Source organism: Limanda limanda, chromosome 15 (genome assembly GCF_963576545.1).
Source record: "Limanda limanda chromosome 15, fLimLim1.1, whole genome shotgun sequence".
Classification (NCBI taxonomy): Eukaryota; Metazoa; Chordata; class Actinopteri; order Pleuronectiformes; family Pleuronectidae; genus Limanda; species Limanda limanda.
This window is the reverse complement of record NC_083650.1, coordinates 1,622,605-1,642,566: the sequence shown is the minus strand read 5'-3', so window position 1 is coordinate 1,642,566 and position 19,962 is coordinate 1,622,605. Positions and strand designations below refer to the sequence as shown.

General features: G+C 40.8%; 1 protein-coding gene across 1 annotated transcript in view; it reads left to right on the top strand.

Moving 5' to 3' along the window:
* The first annotated feature begins 254 nt into the window (after window positions 1-254).
* ttc27 (tetratricopeptide repeat domain 27) overlaps window positions 255-19,962 on the top strand; it is a 68,914-nt gene continuing 49,206 nt past the window's right edge. The window contains exons 1-5 of the mRNA XM_061087116.1: window positions 255-518; window positions 7,639-7,825; window positions 10,032-10,155; window positions 13,428-13,568; window positions 17,358-17,460. Coding sequence (XP_060943099.1) covers window positions 425-518; window positions 7,639-7,825; window positions 10,032-10,155; window positions 13,428-13,568; window positions 17,358-17,460 — 649 coding nt within the window. The 5' untranslated portion in view covers window positions 255-424. The remainder of the gene's footprint in view (window positions 519-7,638; window positions 7,826-10,031; window positions 10,156-13,427; window positions 13,569-17,357; window positions 17,461-19,962) is intronic.

Here is a 19,962-nt window from a genome sequence, read left to right as displayed (position 1 = left end):
ATGTGTATGTTTATTATTAATCGGTTGTAGCCACTAACACTTTAAATGAATGGATCTGTGCTTTGTCGTGAATAATGTTCACTACGAACATATCCTTATGATGTAATGCTAAGTGAAAGGCAGCAGTGTTAACTCGCTCGTATCGCCACACTACAGTTTGATTCACAGCCGAAGGTCTGCGCCGCATCCGCGTGCGAGCACAGTCTATGTTTGCGAGCCGTGATCAATCTTCCCACAATGCATTGCGCATCTGTCATGGCTGCTCACTGATGCCACTTGCACCACATGGGTGGAAATAAACATTTTGTCTGAGACCGAGAAAACGCGGACTTGTTACAGCGACACAGCGAGGATCCGGAAGCGTCCCGAAAGAAGGTAGTAGCGCGGATTGGACGTGAGCAGGAGTCGGTGCTGATCGTCGGTGATGCCGCTGGACGTGGAGATCCCCGTCCTCCGGGGCTTTCTGACAGCCAGCGAGGAGACATCGGGATGGAAGCAGAGAGTTTATGGGACTGCAGGTGAGGAGACGGTCTTTATTCCTGCCACTGTCTTTATTCCATTCGGTCTGGTGGGTATATAATGTGTTACAAATCGCTGCTCGGTGGACTGACTTTCATACGCTGCGATGGATCGACACCGATTCAATGGTCACCGATAGAGAAAAGTGAGATCCCAGTTTCACCAGCGCCACAATTCAAACTCCTCCTCTCCCTTCATCCATCTCTACACCGCAGCTTGCGCTGTGCTCTGCCGCGTGTCAGCGTCCTGCCACTCTGTTCGAACTCCGGCAGAAGACCTTCTGTGAAACGATGCTTCACAGAGAGTTGAAGGTCTTGTGATTATGTTCAGCGAGCCCAGAGGTGGAGAGACAGCTGGAACCCAGACGGAGCTTTATGGAGCTGAAGTCATGACTGCTACAGTTTGCTGTTCGCCCTCGTGCTGAGCAGCAGTTGTGTTGTTTGTTCAGAGAAACACAAACACCACAACATGTGATATCTACTGAGATACGTCAGTGTGGAGGCTGAGCTGCTCTCACGTGTCTGCTGCGGCTTCCATGACATGGTGTTTCCCTTGTGTCTCCCTTGCGTTAGCAGTGGATACGCATGCCATTAATGTGTGTCAGCAGAGAGATTGAGGAAACACTCCAGCAGCTTTCAGAGCAAGTCAGGAGATTCTCCTGCAGGGGCGTATGTGAGGACACACATGTCAGGGTGAGAGTCTCAGGACTATCTCTGGTGTTTCTTCTGCCAGCTCACAAGTACTACTGCATTCCATTAGACAGTTTCATTCCCCAGGCCATAAGTCTTTTAAACTCCTCTGAACTGCAATAACTCCAGGGAATGTCTGAATAAGCCCATGTTAGAAAGCACTGCAAGAGAGTGCGCCTGTTAACGACGATTGTTTAAAATATAGACCGATGAAAAAGAGTAGCCACACACTTAGAAAGCACCAATGAAAATGTCGAGACACCGGTGTTGATGTGATACAAACAAAAACCTGTGATTTCCACAGTGGAATTAACACATAACATCCAGTGCCTGCTGCACCACCCCTCACATGAACACTCTGGAGATTTGGTTGTTGTTGTCAATGTGTCTGGACTGTGTTGTTACCGTGTGAAAGGCAAACTATGGAGAAACTCCGGAACCCATCGGCTGGACTTTCTTCAGAGTTCATGCACTGAACTCCGGAGATCCTTCCGGACTTTCTCTGAGTCAAATTGGGAAGTCTGAAGGAAGATGTGATTCTCTGGAGAGGACAACAAAGGACAGCCTTGAATACCAGTGGTGGATGCCCATTTTGTTTTTGCCACCATCTGTAATGCAGTTAAATTGTGTATTTTATAAATGTACAACAATTCCTTCGAGCATGTTTTACGATCAGTATACTTCTGATTTATGTTTTCAGGAGTGTTAAGTATGGATTGGGATTATTTTGGATATGGAGCTAAAACGTTAATCTTGATTGAGATTTTACATATGTTTGTCTTTCATAGACCAGTGCGTGCGTGTGTTAGGACTGGGACGACACGTTAATGTAATCAACATCATCGATTTCGTTATGTTTTAATTTTAAATATTATTAAAATTGTTAGATTAATCGAAAAATAAATCGTTCTATTAACCGATTACTCCAAAAAAAAGATTGTTATATTAATCAATAAATAGTGAATCGATAGGTGCAGCCCTACTGTGTGTTTGTGTAAGGTTGCACATTTTATTCTCAGGGCTCTAGACTAATTTTTCCACTCGACACCAAAACATGATTTGGTTCAGATCCCTCTTATTACTGGGGCTCAGGCCATGTCATCCTGTGGGGGTTCAGTGTTTCAGGTTAAAAACACACACTGCACCCTCAGGCACGACATTTAGTCACTGCTGTTGGAAGTGATACTTTTTTTCTTCTCATCAGTTTCCCCGCCTGTACCTGTATTCTTACTGCAGTCTCTCCCTCTCCTCCAGCTGTCTCCTCGCGTTCCTCAGTGTGTCTTTTTAAATTATTGGCTCTTGGCTGCTTCATCTTTGAAACACAACTGGAATACTCAATTGATTAATTCACGTATTTAATAATCTGTGACACTGCTAACTGCTAATGTTTCTCAATTCCCTGGCAACAAGTGAATCATGAATTACTGTAGTCATTTCGCCTAAACCAAGCTGGTAACCTTTTGCTTCTTCCCAGAACTGTGTTTCTGTGTACCGAGAAGAAGCCTCTAAAATGTCACCCAGATGATCACGGGCAAAACAACTAAGAGTTAAAGCCAGACTAATGAAACTGATTCAGGTGTAATGCTGTGTGAACTACCACACTTGAGTTCTCGCCTTTACACAGTAAAGAAATCGCCTGTCTGAGATGCACCCGAGCCTTCATCTTGATCCCTGTTGCTGCATCGCCCGGTCCGCTTTTGCGAATTCTATTCAACATTGCCTTATTAAATGCAGCTCATTGGCTGAACCTTTATGAATTATGGACAAATTTGAGGGCCTCTGCCTTGCTTTTCATAATTGCTTCCATTTCATGTGCAGGCTTGAAGGGTAGCTGAAAGGCCATTAGACATGTGGCCATAGCTCAGGTTTAGATTTTCTCCCTCATAAAGCTTGAGCCTTCCTCTTCTCCTTGTCCAGTCTCTCCTCTCTGTGCGAGTATGGCCGCCCCTGGGTTTCATTAGATCAGCAGTGTGATGAATATCTCCACAGCTCCTTAACAACCCCATTTGTGGAGCCATTACTTATTAAAGCAGAGGGTACATTTAAGGGATCATGTGATTAATCTGAAGTTTTGACTGAGTGGGCCAGAACTCTGCCTTGGTGTGAGCATGCTGAGACCCTATTGGTGCTATGGACTGGACATAGGCACAGTAGAGATGCACAGATCAGCTCTGACGTCATCTTAATCTGCACGTATGCTTGACTCATCCACCCATCACCAACCTGAAGGAATAATTTCCTCAAATTTAAAGACCTGCACCCGCATGAACATTCCAAAAATAAATTGTCATCCACAGCGGAATGAGTGCTCACTCAGTGATCATGTTTTTCTCGAGTCAGATTCATCACTCTGAGCGACTCATCAGCTGATTCATCAGCCACTCACTTGCTCTTTTCGTCACTCACCCACTCATGCACAATGTGATTGGACACACCTGTAAACTCAGTCTAGGTAAAAAATACAGAATTTGAAAACGTATGTATGCGGATCTGGATGAGATGGAAGCGTGCTCCGTTAGGTTGGCGCAGCATTACTTTTCACGGTCCAAGCATGTGACTTTAAATGAACATTTAAGGTAGACTTAGTGACGCTGTGCATGGCTCCCTGGGTGTCTGGTCAAGTCATGGAAATGCGCTCAAAATAAAAGCAGGCATACGCTCTCATACTAATTGAAAAGTTTGGTGGGGAAGCAGGCGGGATAATGCACTATGCCAGGGAAGTGTAGATTTAACCATGCTTGGGTACAAATGGAAAAGTACATGCCATGGGTTACAACAGACAGAGACCTCAATCAAACGATTGTCTCATTCACTTGTGTAATTTAAGGTATACTGTATGCTTTGAAATTCTCATTGTTAGCTTAAATTCTAAATTTTTTAACTTTTTCATGTATACACCGAGATTTCACAAAATGTTTGGTCATGGAAATTTGGTTCAAAGTTTTTGAAAAGTCATGGAAAAGTCATGGAAATCCATTGGTCAAAATGAAAACGGATGAACAACAATATTTTTTATAAGAACCCATTGATATCATTTTTCTTCTTAGCCCTTATAGACGCCACATGGTAATCACGTCTTTCAGGACACGTCCATCCCTAACAATAATAAAAAGTTCCATAAAAATTTGACATTTTTGTAGAGCTGCTTTTTATTCATAAAATGTTATGTAAATTGTATGTTTTAGTTATGTTAATATTCAACTCTATATTTAAATGTGGTTTGTATCTTATTTGAACAGTGTGCTATCAGGACATTGGCCTTTTGCATCAGAAATGTCCTAGTTAGAATTCACCTAAATCAAGTATTTAGCAGTGGTGTATAAAGTACTTGAAAGCCATACTTGAGTAAAAGTACAGATATCTTACCTGAAAGTGACTTTGGTAAAAGTAAAAGTCACCCGTCAGAAAATGACTTTAGTAAAAGTCTTAAAGTAGCTCATATTAAATGTACGTGGGTAGTTGACAAATAAGGGTGAAACAGTATTTTTTTAATAAAGTTCTAATGAGGATTACAGTTTTATGAAATTATAATGTTCAAATGCTGAATTTTTTTAAACTGCTAGTGTTCCTCGGATTTTTTGTATAATTTCATTGCGGTGTGACCGGCCGTCACACCGCAGGACATTTTCATCATTTTGAGTCATTGCTATACAAGACTGACCTTAGCTATTATGTTACTAGCTATATGTCACCTTTCAACATACACAGTACATTCCAACATCTGGGGGGCTTCCTGGTAGTGGAGTAAACTAAGGGCCACTATAGTTGTCCATGTAACTTCCGTTTCAAAAATCTGATTTTCCATGTCACGCCACAGGACATTATTTGTGTTACGAAAGTTATTTTGCTGTAAATACTAATATACTAGTTTTGTGCATATTAAAACCTAATATTAATAAAGTCATTATATACAATATAATGCCAAGGCAGTTATTACCTGCTCCAGATATTTCTGGTTTATTTTGTTAATATGTCAGTTTAATGCTTCAGCTATGTTACGGTCACACCGCAGGACATTTTGCGTATTCAGCTTAAAATATAATCAAAACATAACAGATATTTCAAACAAAATCATAAGTTTAAAACAAAGTACCATAATATCCATCACATCCATGTGTTGTTTAAGTGGTTAAATGCATCTAAATAAACATTCACACTTAATTACATAAAAATCATGCGTCATGTCATCCACCCACTTAAGTATCAAAAGTATCTGGTGTTGAAATGTACTTAAGTATCAAAAGTAAAAGTACAAGTACCAAAATTAAAAATGCAAAGTTATTTTTATAGTAGGCCTATAAAGACACAAAACAACCCAAAATGTTTCTGCTCAAGATTTATTTCTACTGACTGAAAAATTATAACAACAATATGTATATAATATATAATTTTACAAATTTTGAACCCTAGATGCTGAGGTTCAAATAGTAATGGACCAGTGCATCTGAACTTCTAAAGACAATAGGGCTGCAACTAACGACTATTCTGATAGTCGATTAGTCACCGATTATTGAAACGATTAATCGACTAATCGGATTATGAATGACACAAATTCTCAATTGCTATTATTTAGCAAGCAGCTTTTAAATTTAGCTTGAGGTTGTTCAAGGCATGTGATGACGGAAAATAAAGACAATAAAGATTGATACTTCATTAACAAAAATGTATTTTAATAAACTTTGCTGCATATAAGGGTACTGTTGACACAAAAGCAAAGAAAAATCAAGTTTTTGTTCATTTAAAACCAAGGACAGGCCAAGTGCTAATAAAAAATATTAATTTAAATTTAAGTTTCCCTTTTTACTGTGAACCAAGAACAGGCCAAGTGCTGGTACTAAAAATAAATTAAAATTCAAGTAACCATGTCGTCACCAACGAATCATCGACTAGTAAATTCGTTGGCGACTATTTTGGTCATCGATTTTTGTCGACGACGTCGACTAATCGTTGCACCCCTAAAAGACAACAAAGAATCAATTATAAACAAGTGCCTCTTGTGTCTGCCTAAGAACACTAATACACCACCGTATAACCACTAGTGTTGTCACGATACCAAAATTATGACTTCGATACTATACCTGCCAAAATATCACGATACTCGATACTTTCGATACGATACCACAAATACGATACGATACCACAAATACGATACGATACCACAAATACGATATGATACTGGTATATTTATCTATGATAGAATTAAATAAAACATCTGTAGGGTTCCCTTTTTTACCAGCTTGTTCCTGCCCAGCTTTTTGAACACTTAACAAATGGCATTCATATTAGTATTAGCCTACAGCAGGATAATAATGAAAACTACATGGTGAGATCATAGCAATGATTATATACGGCTATGCAGGCCTATTGTCCGTATCTGACTATATGACTACATAGTTATTTCAACAAGAGTTACATAATTTTACAGATGTGTGGTTGAGGTGAAAAAAAGTAAAAACATGCCACCCGAGCGAGTGGGGGCGGGGCCCCGGGGCCTGTGTGTGTGCGCGCTGCCTGGGTGTGGGCTCGCGCGCGCAAACGCAAACGCACACACACAGACCCGCTCCTGGTTTTTTCATGTTGGTCTGATACGATGCTGATTTGACAAATGAACGTGACGTTCCCGTTCAACATATGAACACTGCACTGGGAGCCACTGCAGAGGGGCCGAGGAGCCGCGCGCTGAGAAATCACTGACAGGACACAGTCTCGTTTTGCTGCCAAATTTCAGACAGAATACTAAAGACTGAACTGAACCGAGCTCCTGCACGAGCACGTTGAGCATCCACTGCCGCAGCCTGTCTGGATCACCTCGAGCAGGGTGTTAAATTAGATTGGGTCCAGATAGAGAAATATAACTCCAAGGTCCTTATGTCTAAAGAACGTTATGATTCAGTGCAATATATATTGGGGGTTTTGCTTTTTCCGCGTGTTGTCAGCAACAAATCAAAGAAATTACAATAATATTTGAACAATATTTATAAATATAGATTTATATTTGTCAGATCATTGTTGTTCATTGTACATTGAACTGGGCCAAAACTGGAAAAAGAAGCTTCTTTCTCATGCTAAGCCAATTAAGGCTGTTCTGGTACGATTTAGACTCCGGTATATGCTAACCAGCTGCCTGTGTAACAACTCTGCAACCTGATGAGGAATAGTGGTTGTGGCATATAAGACAGTGAACACAGCCACAATCAAGGGTTTATAAAGATGTAGAAATAAAACACACGACCAAGATTACAATGGCTGGGCACTTGGGTCTATTTATTTCGATCCATTTATGTAAGGGGTTTTATGTTTAATTTTCAGTTGATTGTGCAAAAAGAAATTTCCCTGATGTTAATGACATTGTTCCAATGTGGTCACAGGAACTAAACTAAATGAGTAACCACTGTAGAGAAAGCTAATGCTACCCAACTTACTGTTCCAGATGCAGGCTCTCTGCTGGAGTCCTTGATGGAGGGAGACTTGGAGGCGGTTCTGCTGAGCCCCCAGGTGTTGGATTTGCTTGGCGGGGATGGCAATTGCAACGAAGGGGAGGACATTGAGGCCTACCTGGAGAGACGGGTCCTTCTGTATCTGACTGGTGGCATCAATGATGTCGACCAGACTAACAGGTAATAAAGCAGGACATCAGTCTTCAAATTAGGGCTGTGCGATATCTCGCTGGAGTGAACACCGCTCACGTCACGTCAAGACAATTTATACTTGATGGTCGCGATATAGTTAGTTTATACATCGCACGTGGTACGTGCAATACATGGAGTATATTCAACATGTCGCCCACCCCTACATCAAATACACTTGTAACAGTGTAATGCTATACATTACCAAACGCTATTATCCTTTTGTACATGAATCCTGCAAAGTAGGAGTCAGATGCAGGCCTTTGGGTGGTAATGGGACAATTTAGTGATCACGATCATCATTTCTCTTGTTATTTCTTCCAAGGATGTTATGTTTTCATCGGGGTCTGTGTGTCTGTGTGTTAGTTAGCAGGATAATGCAAAAAGTACTTTATTCTAGAAACTTTGTGGAGGGGTGGGCCAAATGAAGAAAGAGGAAGAAACCATCACATTTTCAAGAAGATCTTAATAAGAAGATGGATCCAGGAATTCTTTTAAACCTTTTTAATACTGTGAAATAAGGCATTAGCTTTGGTGGAGGTTGTGATTATAATAATTTAAGGGATGCACGATATGGATTTTTCCGGCCGATACCGACAAATAATAGATGATGACATACTTCACATGGTAAGAACTGCATTAAATGGCAGAAATTATCCTCAGGGAACTTTTGTCCTTTGGTCCATCTCCAATCAGCTAACCCATCTGAACCGGATGTATAAGGCTTGGGAACTATCATGTCATCTATTATTATATACAGTTAGGGATGCACCGATCCGCTTTTTTCACCTCCGATACCGATATCTGAGGTTTAGTATCCGCCGATACCGATCCGATACCGATACTAATTAAACAGTCGGATTCCCCTGGTTCGCACCAGTTCTAAGTCACCCGCGGGCGAGTTCACCAACTTTGCAGCTCCGCCGGTTCCGTTCAAACTGAGCAGGGCGGGAGATCCGGACCGGGACCCGTCCGGCACCGGGCCCCGTCCGGCACCGGGCCGGCGGAGGGACCGGGAGCCGGACCGGGACCGGGAGCCGGACCGGGAGCCGGACCGGGAGCCGGACCGGGACCCGGAGCGGGAGCCGGAGCGGGACCCGGAGCGGGACCCGGACCGGGGTTCACAGCCGCCCCGGGGAAGCTAGCGGCGGCGGCGGGCGGAGTGGGCAAAGTTCCGGCTCCCGGTCCCGGGGCAGCAGCACCAGCAGCCGGCAGCCCGGCTCCGGGGAGCCCCGCGGCCCCGGTGGAGGCGGCTCGGCTCGCACCGGGGCCGCGGGGAGAGGCGCCGGGCACTGTCGGCTCCGCACGTTGCTTGCGTATGACGTAACTCACAGCGCACAGCATAGAATTACACTGAATAGATCAGCCGATATGGATCGGCCCATTGTCACCGATACCCGATCTAGAAATTTCTTCAATATCGGTACCGATACCGATACAAATATCGGATCGGTGCATCCCTATATACAGTCATTGACACCCTCTTAATCCAGTCTTAGAATTTAGGTTGACGATACAGGTTATTCATATCAGAATGCCATATCACTTGGATTGGGAATCGTTTGTTTAAAAGAGCAGCAATCTAGTTTTTGCATCTCTTCAAACAACTGTGATTGTAAAAACTGTATAAAGGTCACTGACATTATTCTGCTCCAAAAATAACTTATTATGATTTCACTCAAATTCTGTTAATAACAGTGAAAAGAAGGTAAATATGAACATATAATTGGTTGAGTTACCGAGGTGAGCCCACTCATTATAATCTCCAAATTGCTCTGCTGAGGTGTGTTGGAGTATTTTGAGCATAGCGCAGAGTTGTTCTCGAGTGTTCTCTTCATCTTTTTACTGGCTCCATTGCTTCTGTAATGAATTATTAATTTTTAATAAGGAAAGCTTAAAACCTCCCTTCTTGCTCTGCGGCAAAGGTCTGTCTGCAAATGACTGTTGTCGAATGCTGTGCTTATTGCTCCTTCTTTTCTTTCATCCTACTACCTTTTCCTCTATTCCATCCCCTTGCTTTATTTTCTCAACCTCACAGAAAATCCTACTTGCAGCCAGAAAAGAGACAGTGCCTTTCTAGAAACTTCCTTGAGCTAATGTTTTTTGTCAATTCCGAAAACTTGAAAATATCCTAATCTCTTCTCTCCTGCGTTTCTGTCCACTAAGTCCAGTGTGTTTCTTGTCCCTCCTGCTGCAGGGAGCTGACAGTGATGGCACTGGCTGTAGCTTGCCTCCACATGTTTGCCCAAAGTAACTGGACCGGTCCTCCCGTGTCCACCCATATCAACGACCTGCTGCCCCCGGCCCTGCTCTCCTCCCAGGTAGGAAACCCCCTCATTAGTCTCTCCTGCTTTTGTGTCATGTATCATCCTGTATCTAGTGTTGAGTGTCTCTGCTTTATTCAACCTCTGTAGCTGCTGTTTTCCAGTGAAAAAGCTCTGATAAACCTACTGTTAGACTACCTGGTCAACATAGTGGAGCATTTAGCAACTACATAGCCGGTGTTATGGAGACCAAAAACCAAACTACAAGAAGAGTGAACATTGTACTTCAATTCCAAACACAACCCCCAATGCATGCTTATGTAGCTCTGTGTCTGCAAAATGTGTCAGTTAACCACAGTAAAGCAAGCATCAACTTAAAGCTGCAATAGATGAGATGGCAAGAAAAACAGTTGAGTCTCAAAATGAACACGTTTCATGCATGCATACAACAGATGACACAAGGCAATTGCCTCCAGTTACAATGGCCCAGTCACAGGTAAGAAAATATTTTTTACAGACTTCAATTAGTTACCGTATTCATATCGGAAAGAAAGACTAAGCAAAACATAATATTAAGGCTTGATGTAGAGACTGTTGACTACTAAAGCTAAACTTCGTCGTGTTAGCAGATAGGTCCGACATCAGCACTTATTCCCTTATAACCAAATACAAGCTTTTCTTTATTTTAAAGATTAATAACAATCTTTTGTTTTGAAAGAATACAGCCCAGTTTTTTTATTTAATCTATAGCATTGTGACCAACATTTAAAACTATTTTGCAGTTGCGCAATAGAAGTAAAAATGGTCTCTTGCTAAAGGTAGTGTCTTTATTTCATTGCTATACATATCTGATAATAGATGAGGATGTATTTGTTTGTTATTCTGTCAAGTTCTGTTACTTTACACATGTTAAGTGTATTATACTGACAGAGCAGTGCAGATTCAGGAGTAGGGTTGCAAAATTCCGGGAATATTCAAACTTGGAAACTATCCATGGGAATTAACGGGAATATACGGGAATTAACTGGAATAAACGGGAATTAAACGAGAATAAACTGGAAATGTTGTGGGTCATTTATACTAACTGTATTTACCTTCTCATATACAGACATAAATATAAACATTTTGTTGTGTCATAGGCTGATTTGAGCCCTGAGGAAACTTTGGGCACTTGACTATATGCTTCTGCATCTTTGTGTCATTCTTCACATAGGTCTTTGCATAGTATTTACAAATGTACACAGCTTTTCCTTCTACATTGGATGGGGTGAAATGCCTCCACACATGAGATAGTGCACGTGGCATTGTTCTGTAGAATAAGATGAGAAAAAAGTTTCTAAAAAAACACTAATGCAATGCCAGAGATATAAATAGTTAGCCAAACAATTGGAATCATCTGTAAACATATTTTACAATTGATGGATAAATGAATGGAAATAGGCTAGATGAACAGATGAACAATCCTCAATCAGCATGCTAATATATTTTCCCCATTAATATCATCAAAACTAACCTGACTAGTCCTGCACACTACAGCAGGCCTCAGTAGCCCTGCTGTAGTGTGCAGGATATTGGGAGTTATCTGTGCATGTGATGGAAGAATGCACAGTGGATGGTTGAAATTCAACGTGCAGCGTGTGCTGCATTCCATACATCTTTAAAATAGAGTTTTGAATGATATTTTTTATTGCTCAGCATTTAATTTGCGTATTTTTTTTTCTTCTAAATTCCCCAAATTCCCGAGCTTAACTTCCCATGGAGAGTTTCCTGGAAAGTTTCCGGAAATTTACCGGAAACTTTCTGCCCCTTTGCAACCCTACTCAGGAGACATCATGTCCCTAAACAGCAGCCATTTACCAGAAGGGTGAGGAAGAGGATGAGCCAGGGCTCATGGACGAGGTGGCCGATGCCCTTAGTTTAAGCTATCTGGATAGCATATGAAAAAGTATTACAACATAAAGTCTGTCCTTAAATTTAATATTCATGATTATTATCAATATTTCATCATAAAAGAATAAGAATCTCTGATCTTCTGTCTTCCAATGCCAGAATTCAATCTTTGAGCCTCCATAAATGTCAGGAGCTTTAGTGGAGGTGACTGCTGAGGGACCCCAGTCTCATTTTTGATGGGATTGCCAGTGCTCCTCCATCAGGTCCTCCAGGCCAGTGCCCCAATCAACCTGAGTGGTGTGTCTACATGTAGACCTCTACATCATCAATGAGGGTGTCCATTGTCTGGCTTAGATCTGGATTGATGTTCAGGCTCAGAATGACCATAGACTATCTGCTATGCTTCTTACTGGCAGTTTGTTGGGTGCCAGTATGGTGCCCTGGGATGAGGCAATTTAATTGCTTTGTGTGGAAGATGAGAGACTGATACCCTGACCCCCACCACCACTATGTGGGCTTTACCCCTCGTAGGCTTTGACCATCCCCAAAAAATGCACAGTAATTAGTATGCTTTAAGATAGTTGTTTTGCTCTGTGTTGTGATATTTACAGATTTACAATTTACAATTGTTCTGTATGTTTAGGACTCATTTATATTTAGTTTTCTTACTAGTTATTAGTTGAGGCTGCTGTTTTATGAACAATTGCGTCTTCTGTTCATATGAGAATCCAGTGTCAATATTGGTTTCTCAGGTCAGCTGTTCATATTGGCTGTTCATGTTAGAGTTTTGCATTCAGTTGTTGAATTTTAACAACGTCTCAGATGCTCCAGGCTCTTACATTTTCATTTTTTTATTTTGATAAAGGTTGCTATTAAACACAATGTAGTCCATACAATGGTCATGTAATTTCTAGGACAAAGCGTCGGTGTGTGATCTATGATGGTATCATTGCATTTGTCCATAATAATAATTAATCTTTTTGTAATTAACTAAATGGACTTCCAAAATAAGTTCTTTATTCAGGATGCAAACCAGATCCCACCCAATGTGAGAATAGTTAAATCCCAAATTTAAGAGTGTGCAAACTACATTCACTCAATGGTCCTAGAAAGGTGATGAGTCATTGTATGTTTTCATTGCTTCTGAGCTGGACTGCTAGTTTGTACCAAGGTTTGTATTAACAAGCAGTTGTTTTAAGATGCATAAACACTTCTGGAATGGTTCATGTTGTGATTATACCACTGGGTTCACTGGGATACAAAGACACAATTTTAAATGGAATAAATTTGAATGGTGAAAACTTGAAGAGTTGAATATTATTACAGCCATCCTTCCGTGCCAGATGCCTCAGTCATTCAATCTAAATGCTTGTTTCTCCAACTGGCCTGAATCTCAGACCACACACATCAGTCTTATTTGTATATATTTTCACTTGCAGACCAAAACCTTGGTAGACGCCATCCACTCCAGCCTTCTCCTGGATGGGGAGTCGGTGTACACCCTGGTGGCTAACCCCCTCCTCCTCCTGCTGGCCGGCATTATTCTCACCAAGTGCTCCTCAAAAATGGACAGCCTCCAGGTAAGAATCTTTTTCTGCAACAAACACCTCTTCTTGTATAATCGTTTTAGTACAAATGCTTTAATGGTTTAATTAGCGCCTATAAGAGTATTTTACCATTTAAAATACTTCAAGAATCTCAAAATGCTGGGGCTCTCTTTAGTTTTTAAAACCACAGAAAGTAACCTTGATAGTTCCTACAGTTAACAGTGTGCATGGGTGTTTCACCAGTCCAGCCCAGCTCAAGGACTCTTGGCTGGTGGCTGTTAGCAAGGCTGAATAGTGCAAAGTATCAGGTCTACTTACTATTTTACAGTACATACATAAGACCTTAAGTGTCAGCTTAAAGTTTATCTTCGAGAAGAAATCTTAGCTTATGTAGAGACATCTGAAGCAGTCGATGATCGAAGACTGCTCCTCCCAATGTGACCATGGATGTAGTGTTGCATGTCTTGGTGTGTTTACATCTCTAAAAACAGAGAAACAATTTTTCAAGTAAGAAGCATTTTGATGAACTGGCAAAAATTTACAATGTTGTAGTTAAAGAAGAAACTTGAAGAAAGACGTTGCACTCTGAACTGGGACAGACACCCACTGATGCTGCAGCTGAAGCCATAGAGCTTTATCGTGTCTTACTAAGTCAAGCAGACTGGTTGCTGGAAGGCATGTTGCTTATTTAATAAGCTCAGTTTCTTGGCTCATTCTTCACATTTACCGTCGTTTTTTTTTTTTTTTTTTAAACCAATAATCTTATCTGAACCTTTATGTAGATAAGTAGGAGCAAAATAAATCATAAACATCGACTATCACTCTCTGGCCTAATAAGTCATCGACTCTTAAACACTACTTCACATGAAGTCACATGAGACAGAGTGTAATTGTTGTGCTACTTGCAGGTTCCTAAGAGCATCAGCTGTCAAACAGCTGCTCTGACATCACCTGTTGGGACGTGTACACAAGTATAACAATAGTATTGACCCCTTTTTCTGCTGTAAAGTGATTTAGTGTTAATTTGCTCTTTAAATACTAATGAGGGACAGGGGAATAAATTACCACCATAGTTTTCTACCAAGCCCGCCACCAGTTTCTCCAGGTGGGATTTTAACACGTGTGCAAGATATGCGTGTATGCTGCCATGATGAATATACATGCATGTGTGAACACGCTTAGTTAAGAGTGCATGTGTGTGTTGGAGGGTATTGATGCAGTAAGACAGTCAATTAAGCCTCCACGTAACCATGCAAGAAAGGTCATCTTACATTGGAAATGAGGCACGAGTTATCCTCCCTGACACACAAATAAGCTTTTTACGTGGTTCACTTCCACTCTCCCACTGCTGAATAAGAACAGGAGGGTACAGGGGCTAAGGGCACTCTGGTGAAATTATATCATTGACATGGCTGCAAGACATACATTTTTCTTCCCTGCCTCTTTGTGCTTTGGTGAGATGCAAAAAGTACAGGAGATGGCTGTGCTTGTGGTCAGCACTTAAAGTCAGCATGCAGCACCCTGACTGTTCTTAGTGTGTTATTTCTGCTTAAAGGACCTTGAGAGTAGCATTTTTTCATTTGTTAGACCTACACATGTGTTTTATAAAATTACATTGAAATTCAAAATAACTGCTTCAGTTTTTAGGAATGTTGACGATAACAAGATGCTGGTTTTCATGTCTTTCCTAAATTGTCAATTTGTAAATGGTAAATGGAAAATGGATTTGTATTTATATAGCGCTTTTCTAGTCTGATGAAGACCACTCAAAGCGCTTTACAGTACAGTTTCACATTCACCTATTCACACACACATTCATACAGTGCATCTACTTGCAGCACTTTGTTATTCTATGGGGGGCTATTGAGGGTTCAGCATCTTGCCCAAGGACACTTCGGCATGCAGATGGTTCAGACTGGGGATCGAACCGCCGACCTTCAGGTTGGAGGACGACCACTCTACCCCTCAGCCACAGCCGCCCTTGTTGTGGCGCTTTTATTTGGCTCAATGGCAGAAAAAAATCAATTTCTTCATTTGGAACAGGCGCTCTCTGGAACATTCCCACCTTTATCTGCACCCAATGCATTCCCAGTCAAACTGAGTCATTCCTTTAAAAATAATGTCCGTGCATTTTTTTTAGTTTAGTACTAAATGGTCTGTATTTATATAGAGCCTTTCTAGTCCTGATGACCACTCAAAGGACTTTATAGTACAGTTTTACGTTCACATATTCATACAGGACTTTTAAAAGGAATGCAAAAGGGATGCTCCTTGTTGTCTCAGAGAGCAGGAGGGGCTTGTTGATGTTTTTTTTTAACGGTCGCTTTCAGGTGGCCACAGTGTCACACCGTAGGTAACGAGAGCCAGAGGAAACAAGCTTGAGCTGTAGCCTCATGTCTTGGGTAAGCAGTGTGATGTTAGTCAGACAGGACAGAAAGGCTTACATATCTTAACATACACAACTAAACAAGGTATTGTATCTGCTATAGCTGACCAGCTGATAAGCTGTCTCTCCATCAAATTTACATTAGAAGTGCACTTTTTCTTTCCCCTCTTCAGTGATTGGAGACTTGTTCACCGAGCTAAAGTGCTGGACAAGTTCATGTTTGCACGTTCAATAAGATGGAGACGCAAGCACTCTCTTAGTATCTACTTCTAAGAAGCAATTACAATGTTACTATAATAATTCCTAATATAGACATGATTTATTGTAACTATTATTTATAGATAACATACTGTATCATTAGAGTATCAATTTAGAAATATCATTACTATGCTATCACTATAATATATATTTGACTTTAAAGCCTGAAATGAACCGCTCAGATGCGTTCACAACACCACAGAATCTCCGGAGTGTTCAGGTGAGGGGTGTTGCAGCAGGCGGAGGCAGGATGTAACATATTAATTCCACCGCAGAGCTCCATTTGATGTCTACAGTCAAAATTCACAGCACATCCACAACGGCCTTGGCCATAGCCATAATCACCACAAAGTATCTGACATCTCGTCAGTGTTGTCTACATGTGTGGTACTGCTTTTTCATCCTCAAATATATGTATTCCTATTTTTTATTTTCATTTTTGTAAGTGTTGCATGTTAGAAACATCATCAACACACCGACCTTATCGCTTTGAATCCTCCATGGGATCTCCTGCTGTTTTATCACATAAGCTCCTCGGACCTTCTGCAGAGTTTTTACTAGGGGACTGGCAGAAGAAACTCAGCAAAAAGTCTGGAGACTCTCGCTCCGGCATTTGTGTGCTCTGGAGAATGTCCTGAGTTCATCTGGAGTTCAGTGCATGTCTGAAAGAAGATTATTAAAGCATTAACTTATCATAACATTAGTTTTTGCTCTATAACAAGAGTATTCAATAGTTATTATTATATTAATTCTTCAGTACTCTGTACTCATGGGTCTGACCATACATGTACAGTATTTGCACTCAGCCTTAATTTTTTATCTCAACTACGCACATGTAAGACTTCCTGACTGTATTTGACCCTTTTTCATGCTATAATAGGGAATTCCGTCCCACACACACATGAGCAACTGCACATATACAGAGAAACACACCTTTGTGTTAGTTCCTGCTACGGTAGCTGTTTACAGCTCCCGCACACTTCATGGCATCTTTACAACCTATAAAATGTTCTGACTGCTCATGTCTCTTTTGCTGTTGGATTTTGTTGTAGCAATGTCAGCATCGACCAGAACTGTACAAATATTGTTTGTTATGATTCATTTGTTGTATATATCCTTTGGCTTATTCTTACTTATATTTATTTGTCTCTTCTGTTGTTTTTCGTATGCGTGTGTAGCTGCTGCCCTGGTGGACCCTTCGCTACATCAACCTGCATCAGCAAATCCTGGAGGCTTGTTCTCCACAGCTCCTTAGATTGGCCCAGAGCTCCATGGAAAAAGGTCGGTCACTATAATGTGAACGTCTGTACATTTCGGGACTTTTCTTTGGGTTTGTTATCCATGGCATGTGGAGTTTATAGTTTTTTATTAAAACACAACAGTATCTGAAAACAACTGCATCTTGAACGCTGCTGTATTAAAACCCAATATATGTGACCACAGACGAGGAGGACAAGGATTGTTGGAGTGACAGGCTCACCCTCAGCAGAGGAACTGGCTGTGTGATTAGCTGCCCAGTTATTAGTAGACTGAATGGCAGCAAAGTTAAGACTAACTTTCTCTGCCATCATTTATTTTTTTATTAAATGGGGACAAAGAAGAAGAGATTGATAATTTTCCTAATGTTTTTTATCTGTCCACTTTGGGCAGCTGTCCTTAAAACAACAATTATAGGTGTGATTAGTTTATACAATTTTAGGAGCTGACGTGTGCCTGAACTCAGGTGGAACGTTATTGAATTGTTGTACATTGTTGTCACAAACACATATTTTTTACCATATTTCTGCAAATGAATAACTATTTATTAAATATCAGAAAATAATGAAAGGTGTCAAATATAATTTTCCAAAGCACAGGATGGTGTATTGAAATTGCTTTATTGAACTGAGTGTCAAATCCCCAAATACTTTACAATCAGATATGTCGAAGAAAAAAGAAAAACAATTATTAAAACAATAAACCAAAGACTGCAGCTCCAGTTACACATGTCTTAAGTTTCTTGGACTTAGAGTATAGTATAACCTAAGTAGTATGGTGGAGTATGAGCCTATGTTTGCCAGCATTTCTTCACATATGGCTTTGTGAGTATAGCTTATATGACATAATCATAGGAATTTGTACGGTTACCGCGATAGATTTTGGAATATTCACGTTAGAGCTTTGATTCCAACTAATAAGAAGAAATGAAACCTAAAGCTTTGATTGTTGGATGAGGCCTTGGACTAATGACAACTGTTGGTTCATGTGTGAAGCACAAAGTAATCAATAGTTTCATACTGAACAACTTAACTTTGAGAAATGTGCGCTGGTGCCTTTACTCCACAAACTCTTGTTTACTTTAATTAATTCAAGTAGAATAATGATCTTTGATTAATTAGTTTAGAGTGTTTTTTGGTCCAGTATGTGCTTTAAATCTCCCTTGATGAAACACTGCTAGTTTCCTTTTTGTATAGCTGGAACCAAGCAGCAGGGCTGTTATCAGAGGATATTGAATATAGTTTTTTTCTCATCTCCTGAGTCTGAGTTATTGTTTAAAGGCAGTGGGTGTTCATTGGTTTGCAGTCTGCTGTGTGGTGGTTAACAGTGTGTTAAGGTTAGCTGTATGTGCTGGTTTCAGAATAGACCGATCCATATTGTAGGGGAGCAGTTGGCTGCACCATTACTGTGATGAGAAGGTTCCTATCAGTGACTATGTATTTCAAAATAGTTTTGTGGCCTGCATATGTCCTGGAAGCTGAAAGTCCCCCACTCATGCAAAGAGGTTCAATGATTAAATATAATAATATACGTGGCTCTCAGTACTGTTAACAAGGCCTGTTGATGTTGTATGTTTTACTACAACTTGCCATCCTGTATAAGATATACAAACATGAAGGAGGTGTGGGTTCATTGTTGTTCCACCTTTAAGCAAACCATGGAGGAAGTCTGATTCGAATGGACATGTGTGTCCAAGGGAGAGTTGGCAAAGAGGGACAGGACACTTACACTGTAGTGGTCCACGTCACGTCTGATTCCATAACGCCTAAGATCACACAGTAGGGTGGCATTATGCTGGCTTTGTTTTGTTCACTGTAAACAAATACAGGCAGCATAATGGAAGATCTCCTACCTAACAGCCCACAAAACCACGACGAAGTCATTCTCCTGCAATGTGAAATCATTTGAGCTAAAGGTGTCACAGATGAGTTGATGTAAATCTCTCCTCTCTCTTATTGATCACTCCGGGCACCAACAGCCTCAGTGTCGCTTCGTTCATGTTAAAAGAGGATGAATGAGTGGGATCTCTGATCATGAATTAAACGCCTCCTCGCTGCTTTTCTCCTACCAGTCTCACTGAGGATAATCTCTGTCTCTGTGACAGGCCCCTCTCTGAGGCCAAATTAATGATCGGATAAAATGGGAGGAACGCAGAGGAGCTACACAGCAAAGAGAAGGAGACGAAGCTTTCATCCTACTTTGCAATCACCACTGTGCTCTGTTTAATGTGTTACCTCAAGGCCTCAGCTCATTGTTCAAACCGTCTTGGTTTACATTGATGCTGCTTAAGGGAGTACTTGGATGGCCGTTCCTTTTCTGAATCCACACTATTAATGGCCAAGGCCCTTGTTCTGCTCAGAAGTTTACTGCATGTATATATTGCAGCTGCTTGATAAATGTGTTGGATTGTATTTATGAAAGAGCTTTTATAAATACAGACCATGAAATGTCTGCTGAAAAATACAAAACATATTTGTTCTGCTACCTTTCAGACACCTTATAGAGTCTCCTGCAAAATACTCTATA